Genomic DNA, 18,428 nt, shown 5'->3' on the forward strand with positions numbered 1-18,428 from the left:
TTCCTGGTCCTGCTGGCTGCCCTGAGGCAAAGCCAGGCAGGAAAGTTGGTAGTGTAGGCCACAAGGTCATCTCAACAGACCTTGACTAGACAAATCCAATCGGCTTGTGGGACATCAAGGTCGCGTAAGGCTTGGAGACCAAGACACCCAGACTGGAGACACCAGAAGCAACCCAGACTGAAGTCAAAGCTGCTAGTCCAAGAATGTCTCATCTTTCTTGGGGCTTAAACTGGAAAGCTGCTTTTTAAGGATGAGGTCCTTCAAGATACAACATCAAAAACCCTTGGAAATAAGATTAACCAGTGGAACAGCTCGCCTCCAGAAGTTGTGGGTGCTCCATCACGGGAGGCTTTTAGGAAGAGACCGGACAGCCACTTCTCTGAAAATAGGTTCTCCTGCTTGAGTAGGAGACTAGAAGACCTCCAAGGTCCCTTCCAGCTCTATTCTATTGTAAGACATAATTTAAAGAAAAACAAGCTGCCCAATTTTGTACCTGCTACTTGTGATTTCTGTTAAAAGTCCAACGCTATTGTTCACTTATGTTTACTGTCTTCTTCTCCTATGTTGCTGAATCTTGAGCAAGTTCTTATTGGATATTTTCATTGCTCTCCCCTGCTTTTTCCACCTGCTTGGTCTTCTTGATAATCCTAACTGGGGACATCCAGCAGCAATGGGAGTCGGTCCGCTTGCTGATTGGCTGCTGGGGGCCCTCAGCAAAGCATTCACAATCCCCAGCACATCTGCAAGGTGAAGGGAAGGTGAGATTGTGACATCATGGGATGGGATGGGAGGAGGAGGACACAGACTGGGCCTTGCAAGCAACTTTGGTCACCATGAGATGATGGATGGATGGATGGATGGATGGATGGATGGATGGATGGACGGACAGACAGAGATGGACAGACAGACAAAGATGTTGAGACTCTACTCTCAACATCTCATGGAGATGTTGAGATCATTGAGATCTCAACACTCATTGAGAGTGCAGAGAAGAGCAACAAAGATGATTAGGGAGCTGGAGGCCAAAACATATGATGAACAGTTGCAGGAACTGAGCCATGGCTAGTCTAGTGAAAAGAAGGACTAGGGGGGATCTGATAGCTATCTTCCACTATTGGAGGGGCTGCCACAGAGAAGAGGGAGTCAACCTATTCTCCAAAGCACCTAAAGGCAGGACAAGGAGCAATGGGTGGAAACTACTCAAGGAGAGAAGCAACCTGGACCTAAGGAGAACGTTTCTGACAGTGAGAACAATTAACCAGTGGAACAGCCTGCCTCCAGAAGTTGTGAGTGCTCCAACACTGGAGGTTTTTAAAGAAAAGAATGGACAGCCTTTTGTCTGAAATGGTATAGGACCTCCTGCTTGAGCTCCAAGGTCCCTTCCAATGCTGTTATTCTGTATCAGGACTAGAGGGGTGACATAATGGCAGTCTTCCAATATTTGAGGGTCTGCCCCAAAGAAGAGGAAGGAGTCCACCTCTTCTCCAAAGCCCCTGAAGGCAGGACAAGAATCAACGGATGGAAACTAATCAAGGCAAGAAGCAACTTAGAACTAAGGAGGAATTTCCTGACAGTGAGAACAACTAAATAATGGAACAATTTGCCTCCAGAAATTGTGGGTGCTCCATCACTGGAGGTCTTCAAGAAGAGATTGGATAGCCAATGGTGCAGAATGATATAGTCTCCTGCTTGAACAGGGGGCTGGACTAGAAGATATCCAGGGTCCCTCCCAACTCCGTTATTCTGTTATGTAGGTCCTATTTCTTTAGAAAGTGTGTTGTATTTTACCACATCACTGGTTCACGGTGATCCTACGACTTGTGTTTGGAGAGGAGCATCCTCAACTCATAAAGGACAGGTGAACTTTTAACCCTGCAGACTACGCATCCCTCCCAGCTTCTCTTAACCTGCCCGGGTGCTCAGCACATCCATGTGTGCTCTGAAGGATCCCACCCACATCTCCGCAACATCCTTCCGTCACCAACAGGAATTGTTTTTGATGGGGTTGGTTGACCACAGTTGGTAGAAGAGCCATGGTGGCGCAGTGGTGAGACTGCAGTATTGCAGGTTAACTCTGCCAACTGCCAGCAGCTCGATCCTGACCGGCTCAAGATTGACTCAGGTTTCCATCCTTCTGAGGTCATGAGGATCCAGATTGTTGGGGGCAAGAGGCTGACTCTGTAAATCGCTGAGAGAGGGCTGTGAAGTGGTATATAAGTCTAAGTGCTATTGCTATTACTGTTGACATTCTGTAGATTGGTCTGACAGAGCCCATGGCTCACATCGCAGCTCTTAACTCACTTCGGCTGATCTCCAAATGCTAAACTGGGACGGACCAGGTTCGGACCAGATGATGCAGCTTTGACCTGTGGAGACCCACATTTTCTCCTCCAAAGAGAGGGACTCTGATGGACTCATCTCCCGGAATCAGGATGCTACACCACTCTTGACCAAAACAAACATTTTACTAAGTTCTTAGAGGGGGGGGGGAAACCCTGACGAAAAACAGTAGATGAAAATGCTGATCTTATTCAAACAGCCTGATTGAAAGAAAAACTTCCTAACATTTTACAAGCAGATAAGCCACTTTTTTACACCTCGCCCACAATTTCTCAAGTATGCAAAAGAAGAAGAGGAAGTTCGAGTCCATCTTGGAAAGCCGGAAGCCCCCTCCTCCTCCTCTTCCTCCTTCTCCTCCTCCTCCTCCTCCTCCTCCTCCGATAGCCTTTCATTTGCCAAGATGGACGCTCAGCTCTCTCTCCAGCCCCACCACAAACTGGTCGTTCAGGAAGAGCAGCTGTCCGTGAGGCAGGAACTTCTCCAGGACGGCCTCCGTCCGGTCGGCCTTCAGGAGCACATCGCTCCCCGTGGACAGAAGCTTGAGGTGCTCCAGCAAAGCGTTGCCCAAGAGTCTCAGGGTGCCCTCCGCAAGCATCAGGTTTTCATCGGGGTCACAGACCAGAGCAAACGCCAAGCCCTGGAGCCCCAACCAGAGCACCGTTTTGTCTTCAGAGAAGGGGTCTCCTGCGGGGAGGCGGAAGACCCCAAAGGGGGTCTCCTGGAGAGAAGCAGCTTCCTCGGGCAGCGGCTGGTGAAGGTGCTCGGAAGGACGCTTCCCCGAGAGGCTCAGCTGCAGCCTGCATGCCGTCTCCACCTGTCTGTGGACACAGAGGAAGACGGCGGTCACCATTTTGTTGTGGGAGGGGGCTTCCCTCTTACAGTTGCTATTTCAGAAGTGGGGAGGAAGAAGAGTTCAGAGGCAAGGACGTGAAAGCCCCTTCCTTCCTTGGTGGGAGGGGGGCATTTCTCACAGGAGACACCCACCCACCCACCCACCCCCACTTTGGAGAGCCGTGCCCTCCGAGGCTTGTCAACATTTTTATTAAAATCTTGCCCAGTTTTCAGGCTAAGCTGTTCTGTTCCAAGCAGTTGGGAACCCTGTCGCCCAGGTGCTTGAAGAAGGGAGAGGAGAAAAAGGGAAAGGAAGGGGGGGAGGAGAAGAAAGAGGGAAGGGAAGGGGAGAGAAAAGAGGGAGGGGAGAGGAAGGGAAGGAGGAGAGAGGATGAAGGAAGGAAAAATGGAAGGGAAGGAGGGAGGGAAAAATAAGAGAATAGAGGAAGGAGGGAGGGAAAATAAAGAAGGAAGAAGGAAGGAAAAAATAGAGAAGGAAAGAAAGATGAAGGAGGGAGGGAGGGAAAAATAAGAGAATAAAGGAAAGAGGAAGGAGGGAGGGAAAATAAAGAAGGAAGAAGGAAGGAAAAAATAGAGAAGGAAAGAAAGCTGGAGGAGGGAGGGAGGGAAAAATAAGAGAATAAAGGAAAAAGGAAAGAGGGCGGGAAAATAAAGAAGGAAGAAGGAAGGAAAAAATAGAAAAGGAAAGAAAGATGAAGGAGGGAGGGAGGGAGGAAAAAAAATACAGAATGAAGGATGAGGGAGGGAGAGAGGGAGGGAAAAATAGCGAAGGAAAGATGCTGCTACTTCAGAGTTAAGAGAAGCCGAAATCAGCCTTGGGACCACCATCCTCTTCCTCTTCCTCTTCCTCCTCCTCCCTGCAAACCCCACACTCTTCTAGCACTGATGATATTACCTAGTTGGGTCATGAAATGTATGCAAGAAAACCAGCAAGCTCAAAGAGCTCTAAGCGCAGTGTTTCTCAACCTTGGAAGCTTGAAGATGGGGGGACTTCAACTCCCAGAATCTGGGAGTTGAAGTCCCCCCATCTTCAAGCTTCCAAGGTTGAGAAACACTGCTCCAGGGAGACGATGGGGCGCAGCATCAGCTGCCTTTTGGCCAACAGCCTTGGGACCCCCAAAGGAAGGAGACCCCCCCCACGACCCCCGCCCGCCTTCACCTAGCCACCGTCCGCAGGCGCTCCTTCTCCTTCTCCTTCTCCTTCTCCTTCTGCGGGTGCGGGGCGTCTGTCGCCCCTCCGGCCGCGAAGACCCTGCAGAAGAGGAGCTCGGCATCCTCCCCGGGGCGGCCGCGCAACGAGTGGATCAAGAAGGCGCGGACCATGGTGGGAGCAGGGTGGGCACTAAGTGGGGGAGGGGGGGTTGGAGGAGCAGGGGAGGGGGCTGCAAGGCAAGAGAGGAGGAGGGGGTTACAGTCTGGCTGGGGCAGCACCTTAGACGCCCCCTCCCCTTAGAGGCGGGGGTGCAAAGCTGGAGGGGGGGGAAGGCAGAGGCAGCCCACCCCCCAAAGCAGAGTTTCAGGGAGGGGGGGGTTGCAGGGGGCGCCCCCTCCTCTCTGGCTCCCTCTCCCCCCTCCCCGATGCAGGACCCTCCCTGCTGGCCCCCGACGTGCAAGGGGGTCCCCTGTTGCGTGGGGTGGGGGCCGCAGCGGACTCTGCCGGAACGACCGTCGCTTTCCGCGGAGACCCGGAAGCCGAGACTACATTTCCCGACGCTCTACGCGCTTTGACCGGAAGTGGAGTTAGATCAGCTGGGAAAGCCCACGAGGAGGGCGGAGGGGGGGGTGAAAGTCTTTATCCGCGCATGCGTTGAACCTCTCAGCGAAAAGGGCGCGGCCAGGCGAAGGGGCGGGCCTGATTTCAAACGAGTGCCGGGGAATCTCCTCCAATGGGAGCAGAGTGGGCGGGGGAATACATCCGAAGGTTGGGACTGGCAAAGGCAGACCGACGCGGATTGGCCCGCCTCGCAGAGGGGGCGTGGCGCGGAGCCACTTCTTCTTTGGCAGGCGCAGGGGCCAAGAAAGGCGATATAGTCCTCGCTTTACGACCACAAGGGAGCCCAACGTTTCCGGTCTTAAGCGAGGCATTTAAGTGAATTTTGCCCATTTTACGACCTTTCTGGCTGCGGTTGTTAAGTGAATCGCCAGTTAAATTAGTGTTGTTAAGTGAATCCCTGCAGTTTAGTCAGCCACCCGGTTGTTAAGTGAATCCCATTGACTTTGCTTGTCAGAAGGTCACAGAAGGGGATCAGGCAGCGGTAAAAATCCGATTGGATCTATCCGGCTCGCGCGAACCAACAGGGCCGGTGGTGGGAGGCTCTGATCACCCACCAGGAGGTCATTACATCCGTTTTTGACCCTCTGCCTAAGTGCATTTCACCCCTGGGATCAGGTGACCTCAGGACACTGCGACCGTCATAAACACGAACCAGTATCCTAACAGTGAAAACAATGAACCAGCGGAACAGCTTGCCACCAGGAGTTGTGGCTGCTCCATCACTGGAAGTTTTTTAAAAAAGAGACTGGACAGCCACTTGTCCAGAAGGGATTAGGGTTTCCTGGCTGAGCAGGGGGTTGGACTAGAAGACCTCCAGGGTCCCTCTCAAGTCCATTGGAAAGGGGGAGGTGGCAGCCAACGGTGGAACATGGCTACCCCTGTTTTTTTCCCACTCCCCCTTGCAAAGGAAACGAGGCCAGTCCCCAATCTGTTCCATAACCTAGCAATTTATTCAACTCTCCGATTGCATCGGGCAACTCAGCAAGGAGGCATTTTTACAAGGAAATTCACATTGGGAGGTGGGGAGGGGGAGTTTACAAGTACATTTAGCAAGGGTCAGAAAGAGTCCCAGCAACAACCAGCAGTCCAATCTCTCAACCCCCCCCCAAGCAACCACCTCAATCCCTAATTGGGTTAAGTATCTGGCCTTTTTTCTACAAATCTGATCTGATTTCGGGCACTTGCGTGCTGAAATAATTAAGCCACCATTCAGATGGGGGGGGGCAGAGATTGCCACCATGTCCCTGGAGAGAGGGGGTGGGTGGGTGAAATCCTGGACACGTGGAGGATGCTGGGTTGAGGGGCTGGAAAAAGCTTTCCCCCCTGAAGTAAGATTGCTCATTTGCTCCATCGTGCCAACTGCTTTCTCCCACGAAACAACGGTGGAAACTCTCCAGGGCAAGAAAATAAGAGGCCTGATCCATGGAAAATGTCACACGGTCATGTGCCCGGAGACACTCCCCCTCCAAACAGCCACCCTGGCAGGCCTCGGTGCCATCACCTCCAAAGGAAAAACCAGGAACAGCTTCCCATGTTGGGTTGCATCGAACGGAGAGCACCCAACAGGCCTTCCTTGCAAGGAGTCAGAAAGCGCTTCAGCCCCTTCCACGGATTATGATGGCAACCCTCCTATGAAGCTCCAGAATTTTGACTATGCAAAAGAATCAGAGGGGTCTACAGCCATCTGGGCCCAGTTGACGCTTTCCAGATGTGCGAGCAAGGGCTCTGGAACGTCTCTGCAGCACATCTGGAAGGCCTGAATTGCTGGAGGCCCTCAACCCGATAGCAAAGGGGGAACTTCTCGGTGCAAGGCAAATATTTAGGAATTTGGGTTCACCCACTCCAGAATTATCCCCCTACCCCAAATTCCTTGCCTATTCTTCATGGACGCCCCCTCTTCCCACTCCAAAGACTAATGTATCCAGCCATTTTCTCTGCCCTCTCCTCAACCCTGCGATCTAGAATTCCTGACCCTTCCCTCATTGCAAATGAGTTTCACCTCTGAGATAAAATACTTTGCTTTTTTTCTCTCTCTCCCCCTTTCCATCCCTTCTGCCATGATTTCAAGCTTACCATAAATGAAACTCACACAGGCACATCTGGACCTGGATTGGAAAGGAAAAAAAAGAGAGAGAGAAACAAACAACCACCAAGAAACTAGCGTTGATTACCACCAGCCTGGTACTAAAATAGTGGTTTTCTTTTTGTCGGTCAATATTAAGAATCTTCCTTAAATAGGAAAAAAAAAATTATATTCTTCACTGTACGTTAACGGGAGCACCGAGTTCAAACTTGCCTCGAGATTTATTTATTTTTTTTAACATGAAATGCTGCACATTGAAAAAGGCTTTGAGGATTTAACTGTACTGGAATTCCGCTTCCAGTTAAAACGGCGACTCTCAAACTGGACCGCTTTGAGATGGGTGGACTTTTAACTCCCAGAATTCTTAAAAGTGGCCCATCTTGAGAAAAAAATCCAAACTAAAGACCCCGAGATGAAGATGGATGCACCGAAATTCACCGTAACTTGCATTTCAACGCCTATCAAAATAAAATGCCCGATTTCTCTCCCCGCCCTTACCTTAAATCCCCATCCAACTGACCTCCCCGCTACCCACACAACTGCAGAGACCGCAGGTTAAAAGAAACAAAACGAACCGGTCAGCTTCAAATAAACCGGACTATCCCCCCAAAAAGCTTTAAAGAGTTCGATCATTTGCAGGAATCGAGCCCTTCCTGTACAAATTCAGGTTTTGTTTTGTTTTTTAAATGTGGTGGCTCCTGTCTGGAAGCGTGCAACTGGGGGGGAGGGAGGTGGGGAGAAGCCAGCTTTGTGTTTGCCAGGGAATCATGGTTTATTTCTTTTGAGAAGTTCGATTCATTGTTTGTTTGAGCTTTGCAAAGGCTGGCGGTGAAAGGTCAGATTTGCTGGGAGGTCCTCTTTAGCAAATGGGAGGTTGCTTTGATGCCAAGGGTGGCAAACTTTTAAGCAAACTCGGCTAGTTGCCTTGCTGTTTTCCTTAAAAGCTAGCTGGACTCAACATGGAACCCAGCACAGATTCTCGCTTCTTCCGACTCTTCTCCGCTGGATGGGTGTTTCTTCTTCTTCCCCGCACAATTTTTCCAAGGGAAGCCACGCAGCGTTAGCCGTGCCACGGAAGCGTTTGTTAGCAACCCGGGAAAAACCACGCAAAACATTTTTGCACGGTCAAAAAAAGAGGTATAAAAAATGTCCCTTACCCCAACCAAACTCTTCCCTCCCCCACCCCCCCAAGGATGAATTGAGTCCCTCTCTTCCGATCTGAAGAAGTTTCTCTCTGAAACCAACTTGTACATCAACTTTGCTGCTTTGTGGGGGGTGGGGTCTGTTTTCAAGGAAGCCCACTCCTCACCCTAAATCTGGAATAAAGCTGAATAATCCCAGCTAGAGTCTTGGGGGGTGGGGGGGAGAAGCTCTCTTCCAAGTGGTAAACTGGGCGGATGGGGAGATTGAGCAAGAGAGGAAAAGACAATGTTTCTTCCATATTTTGGCACATTTTCAGCCTTTTTGAGTTCGACGGATTGAGGCAAAAGGATCCGAACGTTTGAAATCGAGGCTCGTTGGTTCTTGCTTCCAACGTGGATGCCGAGAGTGGAGGAAAGTTTGCTTCCAACTTATAATGGACAACTTTAAAACAATGGAGAGTCTCCAGGATCAAGGCTTGTCCTCCCAGCCCTGCCTCGGAGGCCAAAATAAAAATTACCAATATTAAAAACGCGTCCTTTCTTTCCAAACTGGCTCAGTTCCAGCAAATTATAGAAAACCAAGCTAGCTGACAGCTTTGGCTCCTCTTAATTCTTTAAAACTGGTCTGCGCTACTGTTTTGCCGTGGTTAGGTGGGGGGTGTGGTGTCTCTCAGTTCTTCCCCCCATCCATCCCGAGGCCTGCAAAGATCCCATGGCCTCCCCCGTCTGCATGCAAGCTAACACAGAGTTTCTCCCCACTGATCTGCCCCAATGAAAAGTGTCCCCCTCCGATGCTAAAGAAGCACTTAGTGAGATACTCAGGAATCTCCTTCCGTTTTAAGCAATCTGTACTGGCACAAAGGTTCCACAACCAGCCACAAACACACACACAAACACACATCTCCGGAGACACGTGGGAAAGATTGCACGCCCGCTGGCTCCCGCCTTCGTTCTTCCTTCGCTCGCCCTCAAGGAAGATGGGGCGAAAACCCAACGGGGGCACGTTCACGTCTGCTCACAACCGGGGTCCGCAACGCTGCGTCGCGAGGAAAGACGTTTCCCCGCAGCTGTGTCCTTTGTTCTTCCTAAAAGACACCCGAAGTTGATCGGAGGGAGGCGCGGATGGAGTCTCCGATTCAAGAAAAATTCCTGCTCAATTTTGCCGGAACCGAAACTCGCAGAGCGTTATTCGCAAAACTTTGCTGGCTTCCGGCGTGCTGGATGGAGCAGAACGACGCCATCGTAAGATAAGATAATTTACATCCTGCTCTTCGACCGGTTGCAAAAAATGGCGCTTGCCAAAAGGGACCAGTTCAACGTGGGGAGAGAAAAGATACTTCTTTAACCTTGCAGACATCCGTCCTGGGTAGGTGCAAGCCAGGATATGCTCTGCCCTGGACACACGACGAAGATGCCCCATCCAAACTTCCTGCCCCCCTCCCCCACCAATGCAAACTATTCCCCCACCCCACCCCCTGCTTCTTCCGCCCTTCAGCAGTTCTGCAGACGATTGTAGAGTTCTCGTTTGCTCTTCTCTCCGGCCCAGGTGCGGCTTTTCAGACGAAAAGTGCGCAGGTCCTCCTTGAAATCCTTGTGGTGCATCGGACGATAGTTCTGTGGGTCGCAGTGACTCTGGGAAAGGAGGAGAAGCAGACCAAAACATCAGGGGGGGGGGGCTGAAAACAGCAATACCACTTAAGACCGCTTCACGGTGCTCTACAGCCCTCTGTAAGCAGTTTACAGTTGCCCCCAACAATCTAGGTCCTCATTTTACCGACCTTGGAAGGCCGAGTCAACCTTGAGCTAGTCAGGATCGAACTGCTGGCAGTGGGCACAGTTAGCCTGCCATGCTGCATTCTAACCACTGGGCCACCATGGCTCTATCTGTCTGTCTGTCTGTCTGTCTGTCTACCTAACTAATCTATCTATCTAATCCAGGGGTGGGCAACTGTGGCCCTTTTACAACCTGTGGACTTCAACTCCCAGAATTCCTGAGACAGCTTGGCCAAGCTGTCAAGGAATTCTGGGAGTTGAAGTCCACAGGTTGTAAAAGGGCCACAGTTGCCCACCCATGATCTAATCTAGCATTTATCTATAGCGATATTATTTAGACTTATCTACCGCTTCACAGTGCTTTACAGCCCACTCTTAAATGGTTTACAGAATCAGCCTCTTGCCCCCAACAATCTGGGTCTTCATTTGATCAACCTCGGAAGGATGAGTCAACCTTGAGCCCATCAAGATTGAACTCCTGGCTCTGGGTAGAGTCAGTCTGCAATGCTGCATTCTAACCACTGTGCCACCACGGCCTATATCTCTACCTACCTACCTAATGTATCTAATCTAATCTATTTACCGTGTTTCCCCGAAAATAAGACAGGGTGTTTGTGACACTCATCACGCCGATGCCTCATGGAGCAGGACTCTGCCAGACTTGTGCCGTTAAACGCACGCACGGCAACACTGCCACGGGGTGCAGCCGCGAGCAGCAGGACGCCAGCTGTGTCGGTATGAGGAAGCTTGCAACAGTGCTGCTGTTCGTGCACGCAATGGCACAACAAACCTTGCAGAGTCCTGCTCCACGAGGCGGTGGCAGTGGCGGGACTCATCAGGCAGTGGCGGTCAGCCATTCGGTCGCCACAAAGAACAGGGAGGGGAGGGCATGTCCACCCCTCTTCCCCCCCCCAGCCTCACCTTCTCACCTCATGCTGTTTGCGCAGCCAGCAGAGGGAATAGCGGGATCGGCTGCGCAAGCATGTAAGTAATTGGGGGGAGGGGTTATTGGGGGGGGGTTATTTTAACGCATGCGCTGAAAAGCCCAATTGGGCTTATTATCCGGAGAGGTCTTAGTTTCTGAGAAACACGGTACAGTAATAGCACTTAGACTTATATACCGCTTCCCAGTGCTCTACAGCCCACTCTAAGCACTTACAGTCTATTGCCCCAACAATCTGGGTCCTCATTTTACTGACCTCAAAGGACACAAGGCCGAGACAACCTTGAGGCGGTCAGGATCAAACTAGTTGTAAGTTATAAACTGATTGAAAATGTCAACCCTACGGTCAACCTTCTTAGGAAAACCAGAGAAGGAATACAGGTACCATATTTCCCCGAAAATAAGACAAAGTCTTATATTAATTTTTGCTCCAAATGACACATTAGGGCTTATTTTCCAGTTAGGTCTTATTTTCAGGGAAATACGGCACTAAATAAATCCGTCTGGCTGACGATCTTAGCTGGGGTTTATTTTTGGGGTAGGGCTTATATCACGAGCATTTTGAAAACTCATGCTAGGACTAATTTTCCAGTTGGGTTTTATTTTGGGGGGGAAATTGTAGTCCTTGACTTACAACAGTTCATTTAATGACTGTTCGAAGTCACAACAGCACTCAAAAATGTAACTTATGACTGCTTATCACACTTACGACCATCCAGGGGTCACGTGATCACTTTTTGCGACCATCTGACAAGCAAAGTCAACCGGGGAGCCAGATTCACTTAACAACCATGCAACTAACTCATCAACTGCAGTGATTCACTAAGCAACCGTGGCAAGAAAGGTCGTAAAGTGGAGCAAAATTCACTGAACATCTGTCTTGCTTAACCACAGACATTTGGGGCTCCATTGTGGTCATAAATCGAGGACTACCTAAGGCCAAGCTGTCCCTTCTCCTGGCTTTTCAGATTCCCCCTTTTAAAGCTGCCACGGAGGGAAAATGAAGGTTAAAAACAAAAACTGATATACCAATGCGGGGAGCAGAAATTACCCTTGCAAGAAACTCACCTAATATTGGGGTCAGATTCATATTTTAATGCAGAAGATTCTTCAAATTAATATAACATTGAAAACAAAACCTTTATTTTTAAGACTAATGGACAAGGAATGTGGAGGGAAAAAATCTGGAACTTTGTTATTGAGAATTCTTTAGAATTCTTTACAAGCAAGACTGGAAAGAACAACGGAAAAACGGATAGCAAAAGCAGCGGAAATGGGAAAAGAAACTGTTTTAAGTAAAGGACAATAAGCAATAAACAATAAATATAACCAGTTGTGTTTGTTTCTGCTTGGCTTCTGACTTCGTGCTCAAGACGCAAAAACATGAAATTTTGACTTTGGGATTTACTGACCAGTTTAGCCGTTTGTTATAGAAATGGCTACTACTAAGTACGTAAAAGTAAAAAGTATGTAAAAAATAAAAATGCGATTTTACTTTGCATTTTATGGCCCTGAAAAAAAGATGGAAGTCAATGTTTTTTCCCCCTTGTTCCATTCTCTTCTCTTACCCTTCCTTTCCCTTTCCCATTTCCTTACCCTTCTCGTTTTAATTTGTATTTTATGTTATGATCATCTCAATGCATTTTTTTTTAAAAAAAAACCCAGCTCACCTGATATTGGGGAAAAAATTCCTTATAACCCCCTTTCAAAATGTAGAGCTCCGGGTAGTGGAGAGAGGGATACGCATTGCGACCGCGGTCCTTCTCCCGAACAAAACGGCACCTTTGGGGATAAAAGACAAGGAGGAATAGCCACAAAATACGCACAACACAACACAACACAACCTCATCACATCTCACACACACCCAGCCTTGTCCTCTGTTTCCCTGCAGCAGCCAGGGGAGGTTGGCAAAATACAGGCAGTCTTCGACTTACAACAGTTCACAGTGACCTTTCAAAGTTACGACGACACTGAAAAAAGGGACTTATGACTTGTTCACACTTATGACTTTTGTGGCATCCCTGTGGTCACGTGATCAAAATTCAGCTGACTCGTATTTACGACCGTTGCAATGTCCCGGGGTCACGTGATCCCCCTCTGCAGCCTTCTGACGAGCAAAGTCAATGAGGACGCCGGATTCACTTAACGACGTGGCACTAATTTAAGAACGAACGGTGATTCGTTTAACAACGGCAGCAAGAAAGGTGTGGTAAAACGGAGCCAAATTCACATGTCTCACTTAACAACAGACATTTGGGGCTCCATTGCAGTCGTTAAGACTTATAAGTTTGTTTAGTGACCGTTCAAAGTTTACAACGGCACTGAAAAAAGTGACTTAGGGCCGTTTTTCACACTTAACGACCGTTGCGGCTATCCCCGCGGTCACGGTGATAAAAAATCCAGATGCTTGGCAACTGGTTCGTGTTTACGACGGTTCTGGTGTCCCAGAGTGGGTCACACGAGCCCCTTGGGCGACCCAGAAAAGCGAATAGGGAAGCTGGGTACCGCTATGCGCCACGTTGCTAACTTGAGAGCTGCAAGCATGCACTTAACAGAGGCGCAAAACGGTCGCAAAATGGGGCGAAACTCACTTAAGAACCGCTGTCTCGCTTAGCAACAGAAATCTGGGGAGCTCAAGGATGATCGTGTGGTCAACATGACGGACGGAACAGTGCAATGCCATCTCTCAGCTTTTGCCATGTAGGGTGACAGAGCATGGATGGCACCGGGGACTGCGAACGCTCTGGGGAGACCCCCGGGCCGCAGTCGCTCTTCCCAGCGGCTTGTTAGCCTTTGAACCTTGGGGGTGCAACTGGGGCGATGCGCTGGGCCCCCCAAAACCAGCGGGGGGGAGGGAAGACTTACATCCGGGGCCCTCTTTCCGACGAGAACTCGCAGTGGAAAACCACAATGACCCGTTTGGCAGCATCCGAGGGCACAATGGGCTTCTTGAGAAGGAAGTCTTCCACGTCTTTCTCCAGGGGGAGGTTGACGGCACCCTGCGAAACCAAGCAGAAAAAAAGGGGGCCCTCATTTCGGAAGCTGCTCCCCAAATAGACCAGGGGTGGGGGCGGGGGGGGAAGGGAACGGCAGGGACTCTTAATGCCTCGTGGAGGACTGCAACTCCCAGAATTTTAAATTACTTTTTTTCTTGCCCAAATAAGGGAAGGGGAGGATTGTGGCTGAACAGTATCGCAAACAGGATTCAGGAGGGTAAATCTACGTAAACACCAGCACGGCAGGTTGGTTTTTTCTCTCCCTTTCCCCACCAGGACAATTTCAAAACAAAAATAAAAAAATAAAAAAAGCTCAACTCAAAATGTCCCAAAGGTGCTTTTTCAAGAGGCAACTGGACTTTCTGGTGAGTAGAGTAGAGTAGAATAGAGTGGAGTGGAGTGGAGTGGAATGTGGAGTAGTGTGTGGAGAGTAGAGTAGAGTAGAGTAGAGTGAATAGAGTGGAGTAGAGTAGACTGTGGACTGTACAGTGTGCAGTGTGGAGAGTAGAGTAGAGTAGAGCGTGGAAAGAAGAGTAGAGTGTAGAGTAGAGTAGAGTAGAGTAGAGTAGAGTAGAGTAGAGTAGAGTAGAGTAGAGTAGAGTAGAGTGTGGAGAGTAGAGTGTGGAGTGAGTAGAGTGTAGAGAGTAGAGTAGTGTGGAGTGAGTAGAGTAGAGTAGAATAGAGTGGAGTGTGGAGTGTGGAGAGTAGAGTGTGGCGAGAAGAGTAGAGTAGAGTAGAGTGTGGAGTGAGTAGAGTAGAGCTGGAAAGGACCTTGGAGGTCTTCTAGTCCAGCCCCCTGCACAAGCAGGAGACCCTCTACCATCTCAGACAAGTGACTGCCCAGTCTCTTCTTAAAAACCTCCAGTGATGGAGCACCCATAATTTCTGGTGGCAAGCTGTTCCACTGGTTAATTTTCTTTGAAGACGTTTCACGTCTCTCCGTCCTTCGAGGTAAACCAGACCAGGAAAGGAAAGTCACATAGGCCAAAAAAAAAAAACCGTTTTAGGGATCAGCATCTTGCAAATGCATTTCTCCCACCGACAAACCCTCCCCCCTTATCTTCATGTGACGTAAGGGGAGGATTATTGGTCAGCTCAGGAGTTAGGCTTCTTTTACAGGGAGTCCTCGACTTACGACCACCGCTGAACTGAGCCCAAACTTTTCATCACTAAGCGAGACAGTGGTTCGGTGAGTTTGGCCCCATTCTGCGACCTTTCTTGCCACAGTCGTACATAGTCGCCCTGAGTCTCCGGAGAGGGGCGGCGTATAAATTTAATAAATAATAATAATAAAAGTTATGAAGCTAGCAACGCGGTGGCTGAACGGATCCAGCTTGATCCATTGATTCTGCGTGTCCGGAGGTCGCAAAAGGGAAACCGCATGATCCCGTCATAAACGTGAGTCGGGTGCCAAGAGTCGAAAATTTTGATCACGTGACCAAGGGGATGCTGTAAGTGTGAAAAAGGGGCCATAAAACCCTTTTTTCAGCGCCGTTTGTAACTTCGGACGGTCACTAAACGGACTGTTGTAAGTCAAGGACTGCCTGTATCGGATCAATCTTGGTAGTGGATTTTCCTCCTGTCCTTCAAGGCCCTTCCTTTTGCCTCAGACACGAGGAGGGGGCATTTAGTCCCCTCTGGAACAAGTGTAACGGTTTTTTTTTTACGCTTCTCCTGCCCCGACCCAACTGGCTGGGAATGATAGGTCCTGAAGTCCAGTTTATCTCAAGAACCCCAGAGCAGTGTTTCTCTACCTTGGAAGCTTGAAGATGGGTGGACTTCAACTCCCAGAATCCCCCAGCCAGCGAAGCTGGCTGGGGGATTCTGGGAGTTGAAGTCCACCCATCTTCAAGCTACCAAGGTTGAAAAACACTGCCCCAGAGGAAGGCGGCGGAGGGGGGGGGGGTTGTGCCCATTTCTGGACCAGGTGCCAACCCGCCCAGAGGTGACCATCTTCTCTTCTGCCTCGTTCATGCCAACCTGCTCATTTGCGTTAAGAAGCCGCAGTTGGAGAACTAACCTTGATGTGGCCGCCTTCGTATTCATACGGGTATCGACAATCCACGATCACACAGTTTTCAATCAGGCTGTTGAACTGGCCATTAAGTACCGCCACCATCTGCGGGCAAAGGCAAGGTTTGAAAGAAGGCCACGTCTCAGATCTGTTTTGCAATAGGGGATTCTGGGAGTTGAAGTCCACCCATCTTAAAGCAGGCTGGCTGGGGGACGGGCGGACTTCAACTCCCAGAATCCCCCAGCCAGCATGCTTTAAGACGGGTGGACTTCAACTCCCAGGATCCCCCAGCCAGCATGCTTTAAGACGGGTGGACTTCAACTCCCAGAATCCCCCAGCCAGCATGCTTTAAGACGGGTGGACTTCAACTCCCAGGATCCCCCAGCCAGCATGCTTTAAGACGGGTGGACTTCAACTCCCAGAATCCCCCAGCCAGCATGCTTTAAGACGGGTGGACTTCAACTCCCAGGATCCCCCAGCCAGCATGCTTTAAGACGGGTGGACTTCAACTCCCAGAATCCCCCAGCCAGCATGCTTTAAGACGGGCGGACTACAACTCCCATAATCCCCCAGCCAGCATGCTTTAAGACGGGTGGACTTCAACTCCCAGGATCCCCCATCCAGCATGCTTTAAGACGGGTGGACTTCAACTCCCAGGATCCCCCAGCCAGCATGCTTTAAGACGGGCGGACTACAACTCCCATAATCCCCCAGCCAGCATGCTTTAAGACGGGTGGACTTCAACTCCCAGGATCCCCCAGCCAGCATGCTTTAAGACGGGTGGACTTCAACTCCCAGGATCCCCCAGCCAGCATGCTTTAAGACGGGTGGACTTCAACTCCCAGAATTCCCCAGCCAGCATGCTTTAAAACGGGTGGACTTCAACTCCCAGAATCCCCCAGCCAGCATGCTTTAAGACGGGTGGACTACAACTCCCAGAATCCCCCAGCCAGCATGCTTTAAGACAGGTGGACTTCAACTCCCAGAATCCCCCAGCCAGCATGCTTTAAGATGGGCAGACTACAACTCCCAGAATCCCCCAGCCAGCATGTCTTAAATTGTGGGGACTTCAACTCCCAGAATCCCCCAGCCAGCCTGCTTTCAGATGGACGTTCTCGAGAAGAACAGAACTTGATGGTCTCTCCTTACCATTTCTGGAGAAATGTACTTGAGATCTTGGTGTTTCCCTTCCACCGTTTGGAGGACGTAAGCCTAAGAGAGGAGAGCAAATGTGGCCATCGGTTGCCATGGCTACCCTGAGCCACCACAGAAGCCCCACCCGGATCCATAACTTGCTCCAGGGAGGAGACGTCGAGAGGGACCTTCTTCTCTGCCAATACCTTGGAGAAGTCGCCGATCAGCTCGCGCTGGTCTTGGTCCAAGATGTTGGCAATCTCCAAGGGACAGCAAGAACGAGACCGGACCAGCCGGGGCATCTAGAAGAACGGGACACGGGGACATCAGAGGTCCACTCTCCACCCAGCCCGAGATCCTCCACGTTGGAAGACCGAAAGGGTCCTTGCGACTTTCCCTGCCAAGGCTGACCCCCTGCCCTGATGGGGACCCCCGTTGGACAGCTCTCTTTGGAGAACCTCAAGCATTCCTCTTCAGTGGTCCTATTAAGGGTGTCCTACCCAGACGATGGAGATGACCCAAAAAAGGAGGTCATCTTAAAATCGTTCAACTAACTCCGGCTGCCAAAGGATTTGGAGATCTTTTAGCAAGATCCTCCTGGAAACAGAACTGGGATCCTGAAAGTCATGGCCTCCATGTTCCTTCTTGGAAGCCACCCACCCACCCCTTACCGGTTCCTCCGGCTTCTCCACAATAGGATTCCCGTTGAGGCTCTTCCGTCGCTTGGTGCTCACGGGGGTGTTATCTCTCTCCTGGGCCCGCTCTAGCCGCTTGAGGATGGGCCGGATGACAGTGCTCGGCATGGAGGGCGACCGGAAGAGTCGCTGGCACCTGGACCTCCCCTGCACAAAGGTTGGAGGAGGGAGGCAAGCAGATGAGGTGGAGGGCTCCAGTAGACGAAGGAGAAGGAAGAAGAAGAAAATTATGGTTCCCTGCACCCTCCTTCCACGTCTCTACACACCTGACTGAGTTCAACGTTTGTTTTCACCAGAGGCGCCGTTAGCAGGTTCTCCATGCCTGAAGGGAGGTCACCATCACCCTGGAAGAGGAAGGACAAAGAGGTCACGCCAGCAAGTAAAGGACATTGGGAAGGTCACGGCAGCCGAGGGGGACCCCGTCTCTTCATTCCCACGCCGTTTCTTGCTTGCAACGGGCGAGGAGGGTCCATCCATCCCCAGATGTTTACCACCACGTTCAAAATATTGACTTGCAACCGTTCGTTTTGGTGACCGCTCTAAGTTACAACGGCACGGAAAAAAGGGACCTGAGAACCGTTTCCCACAGTTACGACCGCTGCAGCCTCCCCGTGGTCACGTGATCGAAGACACTCGGCAACTGACTCCTATTTATGACGGCTGCAATGCCCCGAGGTCACG

General features: G+C 50.4%; 1 protein-coding gene across 2 annotated transcripts in view; it reads right to left on the reverse strand.

Annotated features, from left to right (window-relative positions):
• Nucleotides 1-2,446: 2,446 nt before the first annotated feature.
• The window catches only part of CDC25B (cell division cycle 25B), a 29,940-nt gene continuing 13,958 nt past the window's right edge, over nt 2,447-18,428 (reverse strand). The window contains exons 8-15 of one of the 2 annotated variants that reach the window (XM_070948107.1): nt 18,014-18,091; nt 17,724-17,894; nt 17,259-17,354; nt 17,068-17,130; nt 15,925-16,023; nt 13,776-13,907; nt 4,352-4,491; nt 2,447-3,158 (exon numbers count right to left, since the gene is read on the reverse strand). In XM_070948107.1, the coding sequence (XP_070804208.1) occupies nt 2,729-3,158; nt 4,352-4,491; nt 13,776-13,907; nt 15,925-16,023; nt 17,068-17,130; nt 17,259-17,354; nt 17,724-17,894; nt 18,014-18,091 (1,209 nt within the window). In that variant the 3' untranslated portion in view covers nt 2,447-2,728. Of the gene's footprint in view, nt 3,159-4,351; nt 4,492-9,675; nt 9,824-12,577; nt 12,690-13,773; nt 13,908-15,924; nt 16,024-17,067; nt 17,131-17,258; nt 17,355-17,723; nt 17,895-18,013; nt 18,092-18,428 lie in introns of those variants that run through there. The other variant, XM_070948105.1, reaches the window with a different exon arrangement.

Source organism: Pituophis catenifer, unplaced genomic scaffold, assembly GCF_029215685.1.
Source record: "Pituophis catenifer annectens isolate HBS135680 unplaced genomic scaffold, rPitCat1.0.hap2 SCAF_8, whole genome shotgun sequence".
Taxonomy (NCBI): domain Eukaryota; kingdom Metazoa; phylum Chordata; class Lepidosauria; order Squamata; family Colubridae; genus Pituophis; species Pituophis catenifer.